At 50.8% G+C, this 23,564-nt stretch overlaps 1 protein-coding gene across 2 annotated transcripts in view; it reads right to left on the reverse strand.

Annotated features, from left to right (window-relative positions):
- Window positions 1-640: 640 nt before the first annotated feature.
- Window positions 641-23,564, reverse strand: part of LOC146163679 (E3 ubiquitin-protein ligase PDZRN3-like) — a 54,647-nt gene continuing 31,723 nt past the window's right edge. The window contains exons 1-10 of one of the 2 annotated variants that reach the window (XM_083381803.1): window positions 20,752-20,964; window positions 15,600-15,883; window positions 15,211-15,355; window positions 12,619-12,720; window positions 9,261-9,323; window positions 7,584-7,682; window positions 5,503-5,739; window positions 3,486-3,587; window positions 2,911-3,000; window positions 641-2,751 (exon numbers count right to left, since the gene is read on the reverse strand). In XM_083381803.1, coding sequence (XP_083237929.1) covers window positions 1,189-2,751; window positions 2,911-3,000; window positions 3,486-3,587; window positions 5,503-5,739; window positions 7,584-7,682; window positions 9,261-9,323; window positions 12,619-12,720; window positions 15,211-15,355; window positions 15,600-15,883; window positions 20,752-20,772 — 2,706 coding nt within the window. In that variant the 5' untranslated portion in view covers window positions 20,773-20,964 and the 3' untranslated portion in view covers window positions 641-1,188. Of the gene's footprint in view, window positions 2,752-2,910; window positions 3,001-3,485; window positions 3,588-5,502; window positions 5,740-7,583; window positions 7,683-9,260; window positions 9,324-12,618; window positions 12,721-15,210; window positions 15,356-15,599; window positions 15,884-20,751; window positions 20,965-23,564 lie in introns of those variants that run through there. The other variant, XM_083381802.1, reaches the window with a different exon arrangement.

A 23,564-nucleotide genomic window follows, 5' to 3' on the forward strand; every position in this document is an offset into this window, starting at 1 on the left:
CATTATGCACATCAATACCATCAGTTCATCACGTCAATTAAACCGAACGAATCGGCCTTTTTTTACACACTGTTAGTAAGATTTAGATTATTACTGCAGGCTGCTTGCGATTACCATTGAATGTCATGAAACAGCATTTTAACAAACTTGAGAAAATAGCCCAGAGACAATTTCAACATTTAAAAAAATATAGAGGTTCATTTATACACATTTTAGACCTACATCTTTTTTCTGATATCGAATGTCAAACATTAAATCTGAATGTCAAACATTAATGGTTCATTAAAGTTTGTGATGCACCCTTTTACACCTTTTCGTACTGGTGCACCCCTTGCATACTTTGGTGCACACTAGGGTGCCGTGCACACCGGTTGAAGAACACTGCTCTAACCAACAACTAAACATTAATTTGATTGTTCTGCTTTAGTTTTTTGAATAAATGTTGTCACAGCTAACACCTTATCGTCACATTAATTATTTACAACATCAATAACGGACCTAAAGCTTGTATAATTTAAATATTAAGACTACAAGACACTTTTCTATTAGGTCTACAAGACATTTGTTTTAACCGAGTTGTTTTCTGTATTACGTAACCCAACAGAAAATAAGTGAAAAAACAACACGATTACAACGGGTTTGGGATAAACTTAAAAAGAAAAGAAACTGAAAATAAGAACGCGCAAAAAACAACGTAAGAGCTGGGAAAGGGAAATAGTTCGACTTGTCCTTGCAACAACAAAATAGTAAAACAACAAAAAGGAAATAGAGATGAACGATTAGAAACCAGCTGTCGTTCGCACATAAATTATATAGGCCGCTGCAACAAGCAAAGGCACAACCGTCGGCGCAGTCGCACATTCGTATCTTCTCGCTATTTTTGCTCAAAGTAAAGCAGCCGCGGATCTTTTATAATGTAGGGCTGCAGAAGGGACAGGAAAATAAATAGTGGCAAACAAGCGCGAGAAGCGGCATCGGATTGACGCCAATAGGGAAAGAGACGTGACATGCATCGGCATTCGGAGGGCCCGCATACTGAACAGTGTGTTGGTGTTGCGAGGGCGATGGCGCTCGCCTATGATCTTTATATGCTGGAACTTTGAGTGGCGCGCCCACCCACGTAATCTCACTCCTGCATCTTCTATCGTACCGCGCTCAGATCATGGCCTGATGTTCCGCACTCTTGATTCAAATATAGGTGACGCTGAGCAGTGGGTTGAGCCTGGCGACTCCACTGGTGCGGTCGCCGTGCGCCAGGATCTCCTGCACAGTGACGAAGTTGTCCAGCAACATCCGCTTGTGCTTTCGCCGCTCCATCTTCTTATGGCTCAGTTCGACGATCTCACCGTCGGCGGGAGCATTCTCATTGAGCGCCTCCAATCGGCAGCGCTGCATGAAGTCCTTGCGTCGCTTCTTCTCGCGCGCGATCCTCATGTGTCGCTTGCGTTCATCGCGGCTCCAGTGACGCCCGAGCTTCAGCTCAGTGGCGGCGTCGTCGTCTGTCGTAACGCCGCAGCGTTCAGCTAGCAAGCGACGCTCGCGGTGCCGCAGAATCTGCTCGCGCACCGGACGCTTGGTGATGTAGCGCGTGCCGTCGTTGCGAATGCGCACCTTCCATTCCAGGCTGGCGTCGCTTGCCACTTTTCCGCTGCCGGTGTTCTCAGCTTGCTGCTGTTGGCCTTCCGTGTAGGAGAACGAGCGGTTGGTGACGGCGGGCCGCGCGACCGGGGCCTTCTTGCTGGTTTGCTCAGAGGAGCGGCGCGCGCGGCTGTGCTTTTGCGGCGCCTTGGCTGTTTCGCCATCGTTTGGCGCGGGCTTGGCGCTCTGCTTTCGCGACGTTGAGTTGGTGGCGGCGTCAGACGGGTTCTCGCCGCTCGACGAGGCTGTGTTGCGTCGCGTTTGCGCCGTTAGGGCCGCGTCGTTCCACAGCTGGCGGGTCGAGGCCGTCACCGAGTTGTTCATGAAGCCGTTCGGGCAGAGTGAGTGGCGCACGGCGGGAGTGGGGGCCGAGCGCGTGTGTTGCAACCTCTCGTGCGGGTGCTGGTGATGTGGGTTCAGGTTGGGACTGAAAACGGGACTGAACTCCAGCCCAGCGTCAGCGAAACCCTCCGAGCCGCTCTCGTCGTCGTGGGTGAGGTAACAAGCTGGGCCCTCGCCGTCGCTGTTAGCGTCGCTGCTGACGTAGTAGGACATGCTGACGCCTCCGACGCCCGGCTGCTTACCGCTGGCGCCGTAGAAAGCGTCGTAGCGATGCTTCTCGGGCGAGAGGGGCGGTGACTGCGACAGGTGCTGACCGCTGGCCGAGCTCGAGCTGCGGAAGCTGTCGCCGGTGCTGTACGCCGATGACGTGTTGTCCGTGGCGACACTGTCGCTGCGTGATGACGTCACCAGGTTGTCGTCATCGTCCAAGGTCAAGGCTGGGTGGATGACGCGCGCGTCGGCCACGTCTTCCAGCTGCTTGATCTTGTCCTGGTAGTCCTGGCGCGCGATCTTTACCCAGGGGCTCACGTTGTCACCCGCATCGTCGGCGAAGGGATCGGCTCGGATGCAGGAGGAGGAAGAGGATTTCGGCTCCGATCCATTGTTGATTTCGAGGTTTTCGATGGCCTCGTTGAGTCGCTGCAGGCCGTTGTCGCGCTGCTCGGGGATGGAACGTTCCATGGAACCCTTTGCGGAGTCGGCCGAGTCGCCCGCGACGCCGCTGCCGCTCGACAGCTTGTGGTGACTGGTTCTCTTGTTCTGCTGGTATTTCTGTGAACAATAGATAAGTTGTTCAATTGTTTTGTAAGGATTTTAACTATATAGTGTACTTGTATATTTGATATGTTTATCACTTGTTTAACACAAAATAAACAAGGGAACTTTAATAACCGCTGTGCTAGCAAAATAAAAAATTTAGAGAGTATTTACCTGAACAGGAACAAAGGTGAACTCCTGGGCGGCTGATTGAGACGAACTGGCGCCACTGGAACCGGTTCCGAACATACGACTGGCATTGCTCTGTTGAAGAAAGAGAGGTTTTAATATAACAGCCAAGCCAAGTGTTTCAATTGCTAAATATGCACTTGGGATCGTACAGGGTGTGATTCAAATAGCTGGGCAGATTTAATCGCTCAATGTGTGAACTTTTACACGGTTTTCTTTTAAAGCAACCCGAGTGAAAACGGACGTTGACGACAGTTGAGCAAACGCGGTAAGAGTGGATTACGTTATCGAAAGCGAACGCGTTGTTTTATTAAAGTCGCGTCGCAATGAGTGGCGTTAAACGCGAGAGCGACGTTGTAAGCCGGATGCCTTCCACGCTTAACTATTCACAGGCACTTTGGGCCAATCTGAGGGCACTACAACGCCGCGTCTGTGACGGGAATAGAAACTAGTCGACATCCAAAACGAAAGGGAATGTGGCACGCAACGAAACCGGCCGTTTCGAAAATGTGGGAAATTTATTGATCGCCGTGCTGAAGTGCCGACAGATGAATTCGTACCTGAACGGTTGAGTCGGTGTTTTGTCCGATGCCGCTGTCTTTCTCCGTACGGCTGCCGGCGGTGTGCGAACTGTCGGTGGTGCCCATCACATCGCAGGAAAGCTGAAAAATGAGGGAAATCACGTTTAGAGCTTGATCAAAGCAAGTGCCAATGCAAACATTGATCGGCACGCAACAACGCTGAACACTTTGATAAAGCTTGTAGGAGCGGCGAAGCGGTTTTAAAAATAGCCGCTGCGATAAACATTTGACGGGAGTACAACCGCCAGATGAAAGGCGCCACCTATGTGCTAGCGCGGTCCGACGGGAAAATATTTACGCCGCAGCGTGAGCTTATCCCGGATCATCCCAGCGGACAAGCGGCAAGACGCCGTCTGATGCAGGCAGCCAAGAACACGCTAAGGCGAACTATTGCGTCACACAACGATTACGAACTGAACGATTAAGCCTCGGCCGGGCGAAAGTTAATTAATCACGCCTGTCCGAGCCGCAAGGCCACCCGGCCGATTTCAAACCGACGCAAAACATTGGAAAAGCCGCGGTGCTTGTTGCTGACTCGATTTCTGCACTCGAGTACAGTTGCTTAAACGGCCAAAAGCGGATAAGCGTTTAATGGCCGCCCTCGAGAAATGCGAGCAAATGACGTAACTCTGATCGGGCGGCGCTGCATCAAAGCGGATAGTGGATTTGGAAAAATTCGCGTTTGTTTATTGCAGGACTTCTCGGAATTTTCGCGTTGCGTAACGGTTGTTGGGACAATATCGATCGAGCAGCGTTCATGGGCGGACGAAGCGTTGAGGACGCGATTTGGAACGGATGATCCGGTGCGATACGCCCGATATGTTTATTGTCGCCTAGCATCGACGCGCTTAGCTTTGATCCCGCTCAATTTAATCCGCTCTTTTCGAAGCCCGGATCGCTTTCAAGCGCACAAAGCGGCCGCTCGATATGTCGCCCGAGCCGCCAGCACCGCAGCGTCGTAAACACGCCTGTTATTTACACACGACCGAGGCGAGTGATACTTGCTTATGTACAGAGACGTGCACCAAAAACTCGCCTGTGCTCTAGTGCGTACTGTCACGTTTCTGCAAGGTTGTAGCGTTAAAAATTGGTTTAGAAGTCTTGTCTGTGCTCTAATGCATCCCAGCACGCCGCTGTCACACACTCCACGGTTGCATACGCGAATAATACCAGACGCAGATTTCAATAGGCTGCCCAGTTTTCCCCTAGCGGTATTAACTGGTTTAAATGCGTTTCCCTGGGTGTATTCACTTCTTGCAGGGGCTTTAAGGTTCAAATATTCTACCCTGGACAGTTGTACCCATGTCAAGCAGGCCTGGGCCGTTAAGACAACAGGTAAACACTGCGCTTGAACTGGCTTGATCCCGTCGCCGAGTCCCGACCAATCCGGCATAGGTCAATGCCGACGCGTAAGACCGGCTTAACCGAGCGCTGGCACCACGCTGAAGGCGAGGCGCAACAACAGGTTAGCGCTACAGACGTCGACATCACGACGCCGATAATGCACGAGCGACTTTTTATCGGTTCAAGTTAAAGTCGCTGCACGAAACACAAAACGAAACCGCTCCTTCCGAGCTGTTTGTTTCTTTGACACGGATTTTGGGATTGGCAAGTTGCGCCATTGCGTTAATGCGATTGCAGAGTGCAGCGTTGGCTCGGACACAAACCTGTATGGGAGACTTCCACAAAAATACCTGGAAGTTGTCCCGGAATTTTCGGCTGCCACGCTGCGGCGGGGAATTACGGCGAACCTCGTCGAACCGTGTAAAGATTACAGGCGAATGCCAGTTATATGCGGCGCGGGAAGCACCCGACCGCAATAAAATGCATTATCTAACGGGAGTGTGACGCATTTATAGCAAATCGCGCGCGGTGTGACGTATTAACAAGCGATGAGGGAGGCGAGACGTTAGGAATGTGCACGCGATAGCTCCGGAATGGAAGTAACCCGCTCGGGATGAACACACAGAAGCGCGGGAAATGCAAAAATATTTACCTTCTGCGAAACGATGGCGGCGTACTCGATCGAGGCATCCTGGGACCTCTGCTCCAGGAAACGGGGTCGGGACTCCTCCGACGTGGTGGAGCCGGCATCGGCGCGGTTGGTAAGGTCGTGGAAGACCCCACGCTGCTGTTGCTGTTGGTTGTCATGGTGACGGAGGAGCTGATCCTCTTTGGACTCGTCAATTGCGTCCAGCTCGCAGCATCGCTCGTCTTGCCACTGCGCGTCATCCTGTAAATATAAGAGACGCTATAGGTTAGGTTTTTCTTGTTATTTGCTACAGTTCATCATTTATTATTTATGCGCTAAACTTCTAAGTTGTGCGACCCGACGCTCAAGTCTATTTGAACGATAGCAAACTGCCTCTTTGGCCAATTACTTTGGCGACCTCGCGCGCCAGGTTGCGAACCAGTCGATAAACAGCGCTCGATTCGATAAGGCGAAACTAATTTTCGAGAGGGTCCGCAAAGCCGTCAGTAAAGCACCACCAGATCCATCGCAATCCCTAGCCAGCACACCGCTGCACTTTTCCGCATTCTATTCGTAGCATCGCTCCCTATTTGCGATGCATTATTGATAAGTCGGTCGCGTAACCTTGTACGAGGGTGCGAATGTTGGGAAGGAGGGTTCATATTAATATAAACCAAGTGCTGATCAGTGTTTAGCCTCAACTATAAACTAAGGCGAGTTCGCGAGGGGGACAAATGAATTATTTAAGCCCTTGGCCACGCCACTTAATTAAATTGAATCGCGATCCTAAGCAAAATGGGTTTAATCTACCAGTTGTCGGCTCTGAAGAAATCGGCAAGGAAATGTCAGGGATTGATTGAATTGTCGACGCCTCGTTTGGCGTAAGGGCTGTTGTAGAGCGAAGTTCGACGCTCTCGCATCACGCAAAGGTTGTCAGCGGTTCGTCCGCGCAGGTTGTTGCACAAAACGCCAGGGCTTGGCGGCAGGCGGCAGGCGACCGCGGCGTTTGACAAATGACACTCATTCGCCAGTCAACGGGAATGCTATTGATCATCCGGGGCGGAGCAAAGGCGGGCCGCCGGTGAATGGGAGGGGGCCCGCTGTCGGCGTCTCAGAAGCCAGTGTTGACCGGGCTGTCAATTCGCCATTATTGGTCAGCAATTGAACGCTAGTGCGCACCCGTTGCGTGTACAATGCGTACCGTTGTGTTATTTCGACGCGTATTTCGCGTAGCAGCGCAAACAGCGGACAAGTGCAAACACAAATACAGACGCCTTTTGTGGGCGCAAGTATTTGCGCGTTTAGCACCGCCGGTGAACGGCCGCTCAACCAACTATAAACGGCAAGAGCGTGGGCGTCGGTTCGAATTAGAGGTGATTCATACACAAACACACACCATACATACACAACACTCCTGTAAGCGGGTTGACATTGTATCTCTATTGAGATATTACGAAACAGTGACGCGGTGCAGTGACAGGACAGGACAAGACGACGGACCCGCATGGCCCCAAATGCATTTCGTGAACCCGACAATTAAAAGCGGAGCAGTGGTCTTAATGCGCTCAAGCCTCCAATATATACAGGGCAAGTGCACGATAAAAGCCTTACACGTCGCTAATCCCCGCTCACACGCCAGCGGTGATAATGCGCGCCCAAACAAAACTGCAACATCGGAGCGACACATTTGTCGCATTGCCGTCCGGTCAGCGCTCAAGTGTCGCTGAGAAGTCAACACGTTTTATCCACTCTGTGCCGAAAAGCGCGGCCGTCGCATGTCGCGTAAAGGTGTAAGCGCCTTCAATCCACAATCCTGGAAGCGGATTAGGTTGCGAGCACCGGGTATAGTAACAAATACGCGGTTGCAGTTTATATGTCACTAAACACGAAAGCGCAACTACTTGGCTTTGTACTTCGTTATGTAAACGAGTCAATGACCCACTGCACTTTCAAGCGGTCAAAACTCTGAATTGTGTTTTGCTAAAACTGCACGTTACATTTATCGCTTTAACCTTTTATGGATGACTGTCGACGGTTGCTTGAGGGGAAATAGGAATCTCTCTATATAGAGAAAAATGTAAATTAATTAAGTTTTCCAAACTTACCACCAAGTGCTGTCGGCAGATAAGGAAATTGACAACTGCGTTCTCCTTGAGCAAAAGTTCCGAAGCTTCGTTGGTGCAGCTTACGGAGACGCCGTTCACCTGAGCGAACGAAAAGCTTAATTAGCAAAAAAGCTTTCCATCCAGACCCCTTAACGGCCCAGATAAGGGCGAGCCAAAACATAGACTATACAAAGTAGCGTTCGGTTTGCTGTTGCGTAAACCAAACGCGGGCCTTGGTGCTTTGAAAGAGCGATTCCGAAAAGGTTTGGCCCAAGATAAATTGCTGATAAGGGATATAATTAACCCGGTGGAATATACGCGCTAAACCGAGGCGGGTGATAACGACAAACGCCAGGACGCTTGTTTAGAAACGATGTTCTCTTTTACAGACCAGCGCTGATCGTTATAAGTTCGCGGTCGTGCTCTCGATGCGTTTTATCGGTTCAGGTGCAAATCGATCACGCCTTAATCTGACTAGAATTAGTTGGGCAGGTGTCACATAATTTCCCCAGGCTCTTCAGTGGCTAAACGCGCCGCTGCAAAAGGCCAAGCCGTAGATGTCACCACACCAAGGCAAGGCTTCCATCAGTCAAGTTTATTTCGAGTGCCCGGCTACAGTAAGCTGACGGAGCTGTCGGGGGGCCTGTCATGGTGACTTGCAAGATCCCCCTTAAGCACCAACTGCCAATCTGCAGGGCTCTGCAGTAGCGGTTGCCAAGGTTTGCAATCAGTCGGCATTTTTTAATTTTTGAAAATGTGGTAAATAAGTTGACGCGATCCAAAAAGTTTTCTTGTATATAATCTCTAGCACAAGAATTTGATTCAGATTTAAGCGCATTTTTAACACTTTAAGAGGGTCTGTCTGTTGTTTTAACCTTTTGTGAGCAACGCTGGTGGCGGCTTTGGCGTGTTTCTGCTTGTCGAGTTTATCGCAGCCGAGAAAAGTCTCAAACCATGATCGAAACGACGTGTGTTTGTTTAGTGTTTAGGTGGCCGGGTTTGATTGACGCGTATAAAGCCCGGCCAGCAATCCATATCGCCGATGATTGATGCGCCTCAAGCGGCGGGCGCCGGCGGCCCCAGCAGTGACGTCACACCTACGCCTGCGTCACGCGTCGCATTCGAGAAACGTTTGTTCTGCGGCGAACCAGTCGACCCCTTTTGGTGAAAAGCTGTCAGAGACAAGACGCTTCGACGTTGCCAAAATAGACGCCGCTGACGTAGTTGCACGACCGCATCGGTTAGAGGCGGGCTGATGTTACCGACTTGCTTGTACAAGCGCAACCCCTATGTGCTGTGCGCGTTATTGCCAGTGCGGTAATTGCTTCCCTTGTTTACAGTTCGGGACCGAGCGTCGCAATAATGGAGCGATCCGAAATCGGCTTAACCCTAATCGCGCCAAACTCCCGCGCTTGCTGCGTTCACGTCTCGGCGCTGTGTGTGTGAAATTGTATCATCCAGGACCGTAATTACGACAAGTAAATACCCAACAACATCGGGGCCTATTAGGCGACTGACCAACCGGGCCTATTAACCCACGCACGTTAATGAACCTCAAGTCGTTTTGGGACACGTAAGACACTGATTAATTCGTTGTACTAACATGTGTATATCGTGTAGCCTATTTATTTATACGATTAATAGCAAACAACGAGGGCAGTTTATGTTCTATCTTACCTTAACAATCTGGTCGCCTTCGAAGACGTTTCGGCTCTTGGCTGCGATCGAGTCGATGGCCACCTGGAAAAAAGCAGATACAAACGTGTTATCGTTCATTCTAGCAAATGCGTCGTGTCGTAACGTCATAAACACAAACAAATCACTTCGAGGCGCCCATTATGGCGGACTCGCTTACGAAGGCAACACTTCTCAGGCGACATGCATTCGCTTTGAAGTCAGGCTGGGTATCCACGATACGGAATCGGGCCCGCGTTGACAGACACAAGCGAGAAACACGATGGCGATAATCTCGACCGATAATCGCGCTAGTATGGTGAAATCTCGCCGCTCCAGATGCGCGCGGTCGCAGCAAAAACCGCAACCGACTTCCCTACGTTGCCTTTCGTCCTTTGCTTATACAACGCGGGTCGCCCTTTCGAGTTTCGAGGGTCGCGCGAGCGCAAATGCATTTTGTGCGTCAATCGGCCCTGGCAGGGTTAAGGGGGGCGCGTCGGGCCGCAGAGCGCCGGGCACCGCAACAATCGTGGCTGTTTGTAAACCACTTCGAGTCGCGGTGTCGCGTTACAGTCGTACAGGAACTGCCGACCGCTCTAGCGTGTACCCGTCGAGTGGTTGCGTTAGCGTTGTCCAAATCGCCAATTAGCGCTAGGTTAGCAGAGGCGCGCATAACACTGGGCTTTAACACGCCGGGTCGCCACTCAATCCAATACAAGGGCGCGAGAGTTCGGGCGAAACGTCCTATTGTCCTGTGTTGAATACGTCACTGCGCTCTACCGCCCGGAATTCCGCCACTTTGTATCAGGACAATCGCCTGGTTGGCTTCTGTTTGTCCTAGTCTATTCGCGACGCGCTCGGTATGGGCAGAATGCGAGCGGCGGCCTGGGAACCTATGCGCAAGATGCGAACCGACCCTAGCCATTTCTCGCGGCGCAGAAATGCCAGCGGCGCGAGATTGTTTGGCGGAAAAATCAAATCGCGCGTGCGGTTGTTTGGAAAACACGACTCGACGGGAAAAACGTTAAAGGGAAAGTCGAATGCACGCGACCGTCACGCAGCGACGACGCTGTCAAGCCATTCTCAGTCAAGCGGCTTTTATAAACACGCCGAGAGCCCTCGGAACAGTAGTCGGGCCGCTTTTGAGGTGCGAGAGCGCACGTCAGCGCGAATTCCTTGCCGAGTGAAAATGCTAATCAATTAAGGCGTGAAAGGAGCTGAATGGGAATACAAATGCCAGCAAAGTGGACCGTTGTGCGACCCCGACGACTGTGTTTACGCGAGCGGGAGAGGGGAGGGGGCGCGGCAAAACGCAACTGTGCTAACCGGCAATCGAAGACGAGCAAATCGCATTACTGCAGGTGCCGATTTTCAACTTATAAATATCTAATTGGTCACAGTATGCGGCGACCTAAAAAAGCGAACTCGCACATAATTTCACAATTTCAAGCGCGGCACTTTTCAGGCGCCCATATCTTACCCGGGATCTCGGTTGCTTCGGTTACTGTATTATGAACAAATTTGGGTCCGACAGACTGCAACGGATGTAACCAACACCTTAATTGGACGCGACCTGGTCAATGCAAAGCTGCAAGGCACGTAAGGAATGCGCCTCGTACTATATCCGTAAATCTGCGCCGATCCGAGTTAACATAGAGGCTACCAGCCCGTCGCTCTAAAGCCAGTGTAGCTGTAAGGGCAGCTTCTAGAGCCTATAATTATGGGATTTCCAGCGTCACAGGCATGGCCCGGTATATGCACGTTTAAGTTGTGATTCAGCCGACGGCGCTGATCCCTTGTCGAGGGCTGTGTCATTACCCCTCAAGCGTGTACAGCGGGACAATGCATTTTGTTTACGTTCGCGCTGCTCTTTCAAGTTGCTCGCTGAGTCAGGCTGCCCATCCGGGTTTCGTCGGCGGTTTAATTGCGCGGAAAAGTCGGTGTTTTGGTCCCGGTTAATACGCCTGACGAGTAAGCCCGCGAAATTGCCTGTTGAGAAACCGACCAAGCGATTTCCTACTAGTTTCGCTTACTTTAGCCGAAAATAGAGCGAATCGACAGCCGCAACTGCCCTATAATAGCGCGTTGCCAGGTAAAACGAAAGCGACGCTATACCCTTCGGCGAACGTAAATCAAATTACCGATGATGGCGAAACAGGCGAAAAGTGGGGATGCGCAGCTAAACCACGGCGCAAATTGGCAACAAACACAGCCCGGACTATCACAAGCTTTCCTGGTGTTGAATCAAAAAATGTTGAGTGACGAGAGAATTTTGGTCGGACCCTAAGATCCCCAGTTCTTCGTGTTTTGGTAGGGTCGCGAGGCGCCGCGTTAAACACCCCCACAATGGCGAACGTCAACATAGCGGCGCTATTTTAGGCCTCCCCAACAATTGAGCGCCGAATCGCGACAGATTATTACCCAGGCACATGTAAGAGGGGCGGGTTATTGCAAGGCCAACACCCCCGTGGTCGTGACCAACGCGCAACACGCTTCCTTTCTGTTTCGGGGCCTCGTCAATCCCCGTCCTGGTGTTTTGACAGGCTCCGACCAAGCACAAACGCTCCCTTGGGGAATTGAAAGCGATGCCGCGCTCCCGTTTAATTGCGCGTACCTTGTCGCGCGATGGTTCCGTCTTGTTGCGCCTGAATGCTACGGATGTACTATTTTTTAGTCCGTAATGAAATGCCACCTATAGGGAAGGCGATGGGCGAAAACTGTCGATTTGATGGACCTTTCCGTCGCGGATCAAAAGCGCCACACGTAAATGCGGTCTCCAACTTCAAAGCTATCGGTTTTCACGTTTGAAGTATATCCCTGGTTGTCCAGCGCTCTGTTAATTGCCCGCGCGTTCCACCAGTATCACGCACCTTTCCCTGGCGCATTGCTCCTTACATTAAAGTGGCGAAATTAATGGCGGCTAAACGACACAATTACGCCGGCTACTGGCTCAAGCAAGCACCGCGCGCCAGGTGCTGCGGGTGTAAAACCGTTACAGGCGATCGCGCGGGCCATTTATGACGTCATAAGTGTGACTTTTGTGCGCACGCTTTTCTTAGCCGAAAGCAAACGGGAAGATTCGGGCAAATCTCGACACGCGATCTCAGGCCAAAATCGCTCAGGGGAGGACCGAGCCACAGAGTTATGGCAAAGCCGCTTTTCTCTACAGTTATTCGCGACCCTGTGTGGCTGCGACCCTCTTATCGCCGACTCTATCAGCAAGCAGGACAAGGTTACCAAGTATGCGGCCGAGGTCCAAAACCAGCAGCAGTTTCTCTATCGACTGCTCGCAGGTGCGCAAACACGGCACGGGCCGAAAGCTAGATACTTGGTTGTACAACGGCATGCTGCTGACACTTACCTCGTTGACGAGAACCCGAGTCGCGCCGCTTTGTCGGTCCACGAAATCTGACAGCATGATGCCGAGCCTGTCCCGACTCGACGCGCGCTTCAACGTAACCTCCTGCAAAGCAAAACAAAACGATTAAGAAACCGTTGAGAAAGTTGCTCGCGCGGGCCGGGGTGTTGTTCACCCGCGTGGCGCGAAACAGGTGCGTTAAGATGCCCGCGATTACATAACCTGTACAGCTGCGCAGACGGCGGGAGGGAATTCTTCCCACGTATCGCTCATTCCGCGGTAATAATGCAGAAGTGTGGGCATGTTTACTAAGATTTTACACAGAAGGCCTGTTGACAAGGCCGCTTAGTTAAACGTGCCACACTTTTGAGCCTTATCATTTCTTAACACAATGTAGGATTTAAAATAAGGGAGCCGGCTGCTTTCTATACGTCTGAACCTATAGCATCTCTTATCGACGCCGTAAACCTTTCAACAAACGCCAGCGACTAGGAAGATAAGCGATCCTCGCACGTGACCCTATTATCGCGCAGGCTTGTACGTTGCAACGCCGGGCTGGACCTGAATTAACCCCCTCCCTGCCCCCCTTGCTTTGCGCTCAGCTTTGCTCTAGCAAGGGGCGTTTGGTCTTTCGTCGCGCGAAATGCCGCGGACGAAAGACGCGGCTCCCGGCCCGGCCTAGGTGGTCCCGGTGTTTTGATTCGAGCGAGGGAAAGCGCCGCTTAAGCGCAAACCCACAGGGGGAGTGGCATTTGCCTCGACACTTTGATAATTAAAAATCACAACAAACAGCTGCGCGGGCGGTCGGCAACATTTATCGACGGCTGTCGCTTTTATTTTTCCTTAAATCTCCTTTCGCTCGCCGCGAAGTCAAACAAATGTCGGCGACTTCCGCGCGAAGGTCCTTTGCTGGCAAAAAGTGGGCGAAAGGAAATCGAGAGGCACGCACCCGGCTTATGCCAGAGGAAACTAGCCACTCCTGCGCAGTGACGGATCGACAAGCGGTTTTCGGGCAAGAGTGCACGCAAGAACCGGTAACCCGACTTGTTCCTCAATGCCGCAACATTAATTTCCCTATAGTTGTCTCCCCAGGCTGTTGCTGCCGCTCCGATAAGGAAAGAAATACACGCGGTTTATGCAGCCATCCAGCTCGGCTAACTCGAAGTTCTGTATAGCTAACGATAATATTAAGGTCGGCTTCGCTTCTATAGGCGTGTTTGCTTTGTTGTTAATCTGGGTCTATTAAACGGTGCGCGCACGGCGATGGGAAAAGCAATATCGCATTATTGCTAATGTTGCTGAAACAAGGTGCAGACAGACGGGAACGCCGACCAAGCGGCATCGTCGTAGACTTTGTATGTGGCGGGGAAAGCTTACAGATTAAGCGCTGGCGTCGGGCCTTTATTACTCCGCGTTGCAAAATCGGCTTTGTGAGGGCCCAGGCGTGGGCAAGGTCGGCGTTGTCTCGTCGCAACAACAATGGCGAATCCATTCCGCCTGGGCTTGGAATCAAAATAACGAGCCGGTTATCGGCGCGCTGCCGGCAATATGTAAAAGCTAGGCGACCTTTTCTCATTTACAGGCGCGTCGCAAACAGTTTTGGAGACGTTATCGTCGCCAAAGGACTCTGGGTCCGGTTACGCCTGGGAAGCGATCGCTGGCGGCTAAAGCTCCCAGGCGACAAATTGACGAAACCCGATCACCCTGGACGCAATACATGGATCATCAAAGCGATATCTGGCCGAGGCTACATCGCGTCGCCCCCTCTAGTCGTACCCTTTCTGTGTCGTTCATATTTCGTACACGAGAATGTAATGTCAGCCTTGCCATTAAAGCGACACCATGCGCTGGTCGGTCCGGTCGTCAGTAACCCAATCGCCGATGCATCATCGAAAAAGCATCTCTTCTGAGCCGTTTAACCTTATTAAATTGGCGTCTTTCTATGAGTCCTCAAGGCGATTTAATCGACAACTGCAAAACGGGCGGTTATTACCTATTTCCAAAGCGAATTTTGTCCAATTTAACGCTTGGATAACGCGGCTTCTCAATTTGTAGCCTACGCCACGGAAAAATTGGATGGAAAAATCGCCGCATTTGAAGCGGTCGCTTAAGCTGCATCAAAAGTGCAGCGACGACGCTCCCAACGAGCGTTATTCCCATGCAGACTCCACATAGGGCCGCAAGCCGATTAGCCAAATCCCCTTAGCAATTTAGCGTCGCGCCAGATGCCCCGCGCGCATCACGTGACTAATTCGCAATCTCCAGCGCGCCGCAAACATTTGGAAAATCTAACGCCGTTAAAAAGGTCGCGGCCTGCGGTTCGAACCCGTTGGCCTTGTCGGCATCTGAGCTCTGGCCTGTGCGGATTAGGCACTCTGCTGAACAGTTGGTCGCAATTCCACGCCCAGGCTAATCTGCGCGAATTCCTTATCACTCAATTGGCCGGTTTCGCTGCTATGAAATCAACAGATGGGCTAACATTTAACGATTGTAACTTGCTGTGTGCCGAATGATTAATAAGTAGCAACTTCCTGCAGATACAGTTTGCTGCTTAACTATAGATGCTATAGGTTAGTAGCCACACTGTCGACTTACCTCATAGTGATATCCGAAAACATCGTCGAAGTCCTCTCCCAGGTAACAGTTGTCGCCCGGAGCCGAGCTAATGGAATCGCAATTGTGCTGCGAATCGTTGTCCAGAGCTTGGTTGGACAGTGCGGTCTTGTACCGCATCAGCTCACTACGAACAACATGAATATAGTTTAAATACAGTTTACAACACAGCGTGGGGCTTTAAGTATACTAAACTGACGAGTTTGAAGTATCCTAAACTACCGCGCATTATATCTACTTTTGTTACCACTGCTTTTCTGAACGCGGTATTTTGCCTGGCTTGTATGGCCAGGCCGGAGATATTTTAAGCTTGCTCGGAGCTTAGCAATATACTGTTATGGGGCTCTAGTTAGTAATTCGGTTATACGTACTTCATGATCAGGGAGGAAATTCGATCCGGCTTCTTGCACTTCTCAATGAGGAACTGGCAGAAGCACATCCCGTCCAGGCTCTCGGATCTCTCCAGGGATGCGGGGGAGCCCTTGGTCATCTTCCCGGCTGCTCCTCGGACGCTGTTGTTGTTATTGTTGATGTTGTTGATCGCGTTGTTATTGCTGCTGTTGCGACGGAGTACAACTGTGATGGGTTCGGCGGCTCTTTTGAACGCTTCTGCGGCCGCTTCGTGGGACGCTCCCGACAGATCCTCGCCGTTAACCTGGAAAGAAAGTGGAAAGCTCTTAGAGGGGTGCGCAAATCGGCTTTCGTTAGAGTTCCGCGAAATCAGGAAAGTTCTAATTGTCATATCTCGAATATTTTATAACCTCAAATTGCTCGCGTCCTTTGTGTGGACCTCTTCCTATGTCCGCGCCAATTATCACTATTAGCTGGCGGAATCGAGGAAGCGACATGGCATTCCTGTGGCTATGCAATTAAGTGATTACGGTCTTTTAGCCAAGTAATAGCGGCACACCAGTTGTGCGCGCAATTTTCTACCGCTCAGGCTGGAGTTCCCGGGAGGCGATTTTGGATATCGCGCGATCTGATTTCACTTGGCCAGAAATCATGTCGGCGCACAAGATAAGCATCGCCGGCGATTTTTGTGGGCTTTACGCGGTTTCGTGCACAATGCAGGAGAAAAGTCGTCGTAAATAGGAAAGGGCGAGGCCCAAAGATGCGTCCCGGATACACTCGAGGATTTGTCAACGATAATACCGACAATAACGCGCATAACATACAGGCGGCACATTTGCTCTGCGGGCTTAAGGGGCGGGCCTCAATGAAAAGGCATGTTTACATTGGCGAGGGACAAGGGAAGAATGCGAAGGCAAACAGCCGATTTGCTTCGGTCTTGTCCAACGCCAATGACGCAACGTTTCGCTCTTGGGGTGCGATTTAGGTCTCCCGAACACATGTTTTTGCTGTATGCGCGTTTAAATTAAAGCCGCCGAGTTGCAACGCGCTTTGGGAAACTGCAGGACACTCTTGACCTTGTCGTGTCCGTCCCGGCACCTGTCATTACGCGGGCGAAAGGCGGCCAACGAGCGGCAGTCGCTAGTTTCATCTCATCTATTTCGGTGTCGGCTCGGCGAAGCGAGTGGCTAATAAGCAACTGCAGCGAACGGCGCGCTTAATTTCAAAACCGCGCCCTAAGCAGGCTCGCCGATTAATTCGGATAGCTCGCGACCCGAACGGCTTATAAGGTCATCTTCGCTCCGGTCACATAAGGACGCGATCGAAACGGAAACAAGTTTCGCACATTAAACCCAAGACCAGGCGTTTTGCGCTAACGAAGCTCTGCGCGAGTGACGAGACAGCTTGTACTGGATCGCCTGGGACACCGAGAAAGAAAAAGAGCCAATAAACTTGCGCTTTATGCGTCACTGTCGAGCCGGCGTGACACATCGATAAACGGTCGGCGCTAATCCCAAAGCAATCGATGCAGAGGGGCTAAGTGGAGGTCAAGCAGTCGGCCATTCACAGCTACAGTGTTGCCCGGACTCATCGTTCGAGTCCCGGGGGAACGCTGGCGACGACTGGCTGCCAATCTGGCCCTCGATCAAGCAGTCTTTGGACGATTTTTTACATATGGTCACTCTAAAAGCGACAGGGTTCCCATTTGACGCTCGGCAATGGCGAAAGTTTCTTGACCCCTTGGGAATGCCCGCATGTCTGCGCTTTTTTAAATTATGGTTTAAGGTAAACTGGAAGATAATGAAACGCCACGAAAAAGGGTGCCGGGCCTTGCGCCAAGTGGCCGCAAGACTCGACCGAAAACTTGTCGGTTTTACAACGGGAAAGCTAATGTATCGAGCACGCGCGATACGCCTCGTAAAAGGCGCGTTTACGGCGCAAAGGGGAGAAGTACAAATTCGACGTCCATTACTGTCGTGTCCCGTCGCGTTACGTGTAAGCACGCTTTACGACCCCCGCGCGCCGCTGGCTGCTGACCATATGGGGTCCGCATGTCGCGAATTAAAGATTCATAAGCGAGAACATTACGCATACACGAAACCGCGATATCTAAATAAATTGAATATGTTTCTTGACTTGCGGGCGGCTGCCAACCAACCCTTACTGCGCTCGGGCGAAAAAAGGGCCACTTTATCTACAACAGCGATGCGCACTGTATCGATTGTCCTAATCCCTGGGTTGTGGTTTTCGCATTTAATTAGGATCTTGAGTCGAGGACGATGAGTGCTGCTGGGACGTGGGGAATGGGCTCTTAATCTGCGAGGCTGCGAGCAAAATGATTGGCTTTGCAACTGCGCGCCGGGCAATTCCACATCTGGCATGGAGGCCTGACCTGGTAATTGGCTAAGCGCGTGCAGAAACCGCTACACGGGCCGGCGCATTTTCGGTGCGGGAAAGCAGAAGCCTGTCGAAATCCGATTAGATCGATGCGAGTCCACCTCTAAACGCCTACAACAGCTACACGGTCTTGTTTGTGCAGATGCACCCTCGTTCCGCGAGCCAATTTGTCAGGATTCCGCACGAAAACCGCTCAAGTGCCTTCGTGCAGATATTGGCCCTTGACGCTTGGCAGATTGACGAGTCAAGTGCGCGACCCTGGAAAGCGTTAGGATCGGGACTGTGGCGAGATTGCGCCTTCCGCTTAGCAAGTGGGCCGACCTTCGACTGGTAACTCGACACCCTAAACGCCACGAGCGAAGTTGCGCGGTAACGGTAGTTGGTTGAGCCTGATACGGTGTCTGGGAGCACCGCAAAGCAATCGCCTAAACAAGCGAGAGCGTGCATTCTTATTGTCTAAAAATACCAGACCCCGGCGTAGAGTTGGCGCGACGCCGAAACAAACCAAGACTCCCGCTTATGCCCGACACCCGATCGCGCTTCTCACGCTTAATATGCGCGCGGCCGCGGGATTCATGGGAACTTAAAGGGGGCAGACATGGGTCGGCTGCTGTGGCGCGCATCAACACAGCGACAAGGCGCCTCTAAGCACCCCAAGGCAACTGACTTACGACAATCGGAGAGGTTCCTCGCATCGAGAATTCTAAAAAAGCACTCGACGTCTTGCCCGGGCGCTAAGTGTCAATTTTGCTCGCTTTAAATAAGCATTCCGATAGAAGCTTACGCCTGCGTTCCCTGCTGTAAGCCCCTTCTTGCTCGTTGTCGAGTGGTGCTACAACACAGTACTGTGTGGTCTCCGATTTACACCCGTTGAAAGACTTTGCGATTAGTTATAAACAGTGAGATATAGTCAACACACAAACCGTCTCATTATGGCGCAAAACGAGAGAAACGCAGTTAAATATTTATTCTTTTAAGTCCCGTCGCGACCGCTCGGGATGCGGTTACGGTCACGGGCGGGTGAAATGCAATTGGATACAGGACGGCGACGACTGCCGAATGTATAAACGAAAAGGGAAACAGTCAACAAACGACCAGGTTTCGGTGGCAGTGGTTTTTAAAGCAACACAAGAGTGGCCCTTGTGCGAGGTCTGGGGTCGGTGACCCGGCTTGTCTTCGGTGCGTGGGATTCGGATCCGGTCCCAGGCCCTAATCCCCAGTGCGCATATTGAAATACACAAAAGCGCGTGTGCGATAGGCGATTGCCGGCCTCGCTTGTAACGAAGCCGAGCATGGGAAGTCGGCGCGATACAAGGCTTACCCAAACAGACGAGCAACCCGACTTACAAGGCAATACACAACACCGCGACCAAGTACAGACTTTGCCTCGGCCAAATACACACGGATCGGCAGCGAAGGGCAGACAGATGCCGCGTTCCCGTTTCCAGTCCTGTCCCGAATGCAACACAAAAACCTGCGGCGCAGAATTAACCCAGATCCCTTCTAATGCGACCGAGCGAATTAATCGCACATGATGCCAAATCCGCGCCCGGCCTCTATTTCCCGCATACAAGGAAGGCCCGGCCCGCGCGACAATGCCCGGGGAAGGAACTGCGTTTTGATTAAACTGTTTGAATAAAGTGCTCTACAAATAACAAGGCGACATCTGCGCCCGCGCGGCCCAGCACACGCCCAAGCATCTCGACATTGGGCCTTCGCGCCACATCAAACGCGCCGCGAGTCCTGAAAAATCGAAATCCGCGCTACCGTTTCACCTATATTTAGGCCGCGAAGGTTCGAGCTTAGCACAATGGCGAACGGAATATTTCTCAATAGGCTAGATCGCTATCGCTTAAATAGCCAATTAATAAACGTCTAACCCCTTTAAGAGCGGCCTTGGCCAGCACCTTGGACCTATCGAGGCCAATCGGTTGCCACAAAGGGCGCGAAATTGATTGACATAATGGCGACGGGTCGATGAAGCGAATACACAGGGAATCGAGCGTACATCGATCTCTGTGACCGGCGAGTGACCAGAACTACCGGACTAGAACCGAGCGAACTTTTGACCCCCGGTCATTCGTCCACCACCGCCGCTGCTGGCCTCTTCTGGAGTGGCGCGACCCTCTTGCTTTACATATACAAACGTTTTCACTTCAAGCTTCTCGATTTGCACCCCCTTCCTTTTGTTTACGTCGTTGCTTGCGCGATGACGTCACGCTTTTCGCCCCTCCCCTTCTTGACTTTTCGACGACCCAGAAGAGCGGCGGGCGCGATTAGATTAAAAATTGGCGATTGCGTATTGGCGCGTATAGGAATATAATAGAGGAAAAAATTAGTAGTCAATTTTTAAACCTATCAAGGGATTACGCATCGTCGCGGCGACTCCAACACTACCGCGCCCCTGTTCTGTTTTGGCACCGCAACCAATTACGAGACAAAAACGGAAGGGCGCTTTGATGAGGCGGACTGCCCCCTTTGGCCTTTGTGCGGTTAGTGGCGGCCGGTGACGGGCGTATTGTTCTAAAATGTGGAACGATTATAAGCCAAGGAGCAGCGGTCCTGTGTATCTGCTGCGAGCAAGTTGCAAGCAAGACGACGGGAGAGCGCGCGGTGTTGTAAGGGCCAGCACGCTTCGCGCAAATGCGCCGTGTCATCGCCCGGTGCAAATTTGTAAAGGAACCAACTCCTGGTACGCAGCGGCCGCTCTACGACGCGCAGCTGTTTTCTGCACGTGTTTAGGTTTTTTCACCGCAGCACAAACAAAGCACTTACTGTGAGGATTTTGAAATTCATGACTTTTCGCTCGCTTTACTTCGCTTTTGTTTCTTCTTGGTATGCTGCTGGAGTCGTTTTACAATCTGATACAATCCAGTGTGGCAACTTGCATGGTCGAATCGTAATACGCCAAGTGTAAGTTTCTATTCCAATGTGAAAATACACAAGTTCCAATATTTATAAAATTTCTTACTTATAAACTCTGGCAATTATTTGCTGAAAACAAACAAGTCAAAGTCAGACACAATACTCAATGTGTTTCAACTTTTAACAAAGCAGGCGTGCCAAACCCACAACCGCCTTGCAGCTCACAAACCAACTGACTAAACTGCTGTTCAAGTGTTTCCAATGTTTGTCAGAGTACGACTGGTTCCAACGACACAGCGATAACTCTCAACCGCACAAGGTCTAAATCGAGAATGAAAATTGGCCTGCTGGTGGTGGCATGGTTTTCGAGCCGAGCCGGGAATTGTCATTACGGCCAATTATCCAGCGCGGCCCCGCAATTCCACCAAGCCTTTGCGGATGCCCGAGCAGCTCCTAACACGATGATCGCGTGCGCAAAATCGGCCAATTCGCTCGCATCGCAATTTAATTAAACATCGGCACTGGACCACCTAATTGCCGGTTAGACAGGCCGTCTCATAAAGGTTATCAAGGCTGACTCGAGCTAACCCTGAAGCGCTATCTCGACTTTACTGTATGGTTGTATATCGACTGTAAACAACACCGCTGTCCGTTTGAAACATAAGAGCTGCTGTGTCTGCTGCTCAACCGTCGCCTGTGTGCAACGAATGCTCGACTGGCGATGAAGCGAGAGGCGGTCCGTCGTCGTTCGTTGAACTATTGACCGACGTCAGGCGAGGGAAAAAGGCAGTCTCGAAACAATGGCGGACCGACGGACTCGCGTCTGCCTCGAACCGCAGGAAGCGCTCGCATCCTTTCCAACTGATAGCTAATTTTTTGGGCCTGGTATTTTCTTCCGAGAAAAACATGTAGCGGCGTTAGGGCGTTTTTTCCAGCAAGTTTGCGCGATCGGGGGGAATCACTTGTAAAAATAACAGCGATAAGATCGACTGATAACAGGAGTAAGCGGAAAAGGTCGGGCGATTGGCGCAAACTGCAACCAGTCGATAAAGTCCTGGGAAACCTTTTACTAAAATATGCACACTGCATTATAAAGAAATCGTATAAACACCTCAAATAAGTGAACTAAAATATACGCTAATTTCGTCTGTAACATCGCTTTCTAAATAAAGACGAACACACTTATGATAGAAACACAGTTATAATCGCGAAAATCTATTCCTGATCTCCTCGGCTGATTGCAACAACATGCCGAAAATTGTAAATCAATTCGAGTAATTATCTCGATGAGTAAAGTCAGACTGTTTACCGTTAACTGACAACGCACATTTACCATCAAACTCATGGCAACGCGATTACTTTCTAAACAATGACATAACCCCACTCGTTATACACTTACCCAACTATACGCATTACTCAACCTATATGTGCGCGCACTCGACAGAGCTCGATATCGGTCTAACTCGGTCAGCGCCGGGCCAGGAGCATTTAAAACCGGACCTGTGTCAACACGGCGCAGGGCCAGCGGCAAGGGAAAGGGATTAGCGGCAATGGACTGTCTAACCAGTAAACACAAACCGACCCCTGTGCCGGGGATATGCACGCCCGTTGAACTTAGCGAACTGCTGTGGCATCTTTCCATTAGCTTAAACGTAAACAAGCCCGGCTCGGACTCTCGAAGTATAGGGCCACGTGCGGGTTTTATCTCTCCATATACAGACGATTGGGGCCTGGAAATTAATTGGCGACGGATAGTCACTTTCACGGTCTTTTTCGCATTATAGCTGAAGCTTTCTGAGCAGACTCGAAGAAATCACAAGCCACGACCAGTCGACCACCCATAAAGGTACTTATGACGTTAATTTTTCTAACCAATTGAAAGTCTCATAGCGAAAGTTTTAAATGTATTCAATGTCATACAAACTTTTCAAACTGATTTAAAATAAACCTGCCTTTATGGGGATCAAACAGGTATATGCACATAACGCATAATATCAAAACATCGGTTTAGTAATGGATCGGATTTGATTTCCACTTTTGGTGTGCGGTTTTAAATTAAAACGTGTGTTTGATGCGGATACTCAACGTTGCGGCTTGTTTGCAGAAGACAGCAGGATGTCGTTCGTGTCTTCGTACTTTGCTTTTTAAGCACCGCGCCGACCACAGAACGCAGGAAACAAGATTTTCGAGGAAAAGACATCTATTTGCGAACAGTCGCGGGGAGAAGGGGCATTAATTAGAGAAGTGAAAATCTCGTTTCTCTTGCTGAAGGATAGAGGATGTGACAAAGCAAACTTTAGATCGTTCGGGTTCGTTTTGTAACATCAAAACAACGTTGATTGATTAAAAGCTGCAAAACAAAGTACAGCCAGATAAACCTAGAAACTCTGTGAGTATTACATCTCATTCATAATTAGTTGGTAATAAATAAAATATATGCTTTGCTTAAAATTAATAACTAACCTAAGAGCAGCAACCAAAACCGGTAAAATTTATCTATCTCGCCCATAGCCACATACAACGTGTCCAGAAGCTCACCGACACGACACCTTTTCGGGCTCTAAACGGCTGTCGGTTTTTGCACGGAACATGCGCGCACCGGGCGAAGTACGCGATCCGCGAGTGTTTTGTTTACATCAACCGCTTCCGCTGGGCTCTGAACGCCTTTGCCACCGTCAGCGATGCGTTATCAGGCCGCGAGGACACGGCGACAATAAAAGGCT

This window comes from Ascidiella aspersa, chromosome 2 (genome assembly GCF_963924565.1).
Source record: "Ascidiella aspersa chromosome 2, kaAscAspe10.2, whole genome shotgun sequence".
NCBI lineage: Eukaryota > Metazoa > Chordata > Ascidiacea > Phlebobranchia > Ascidiidae > Ascidiella > Ascidiella aspersa.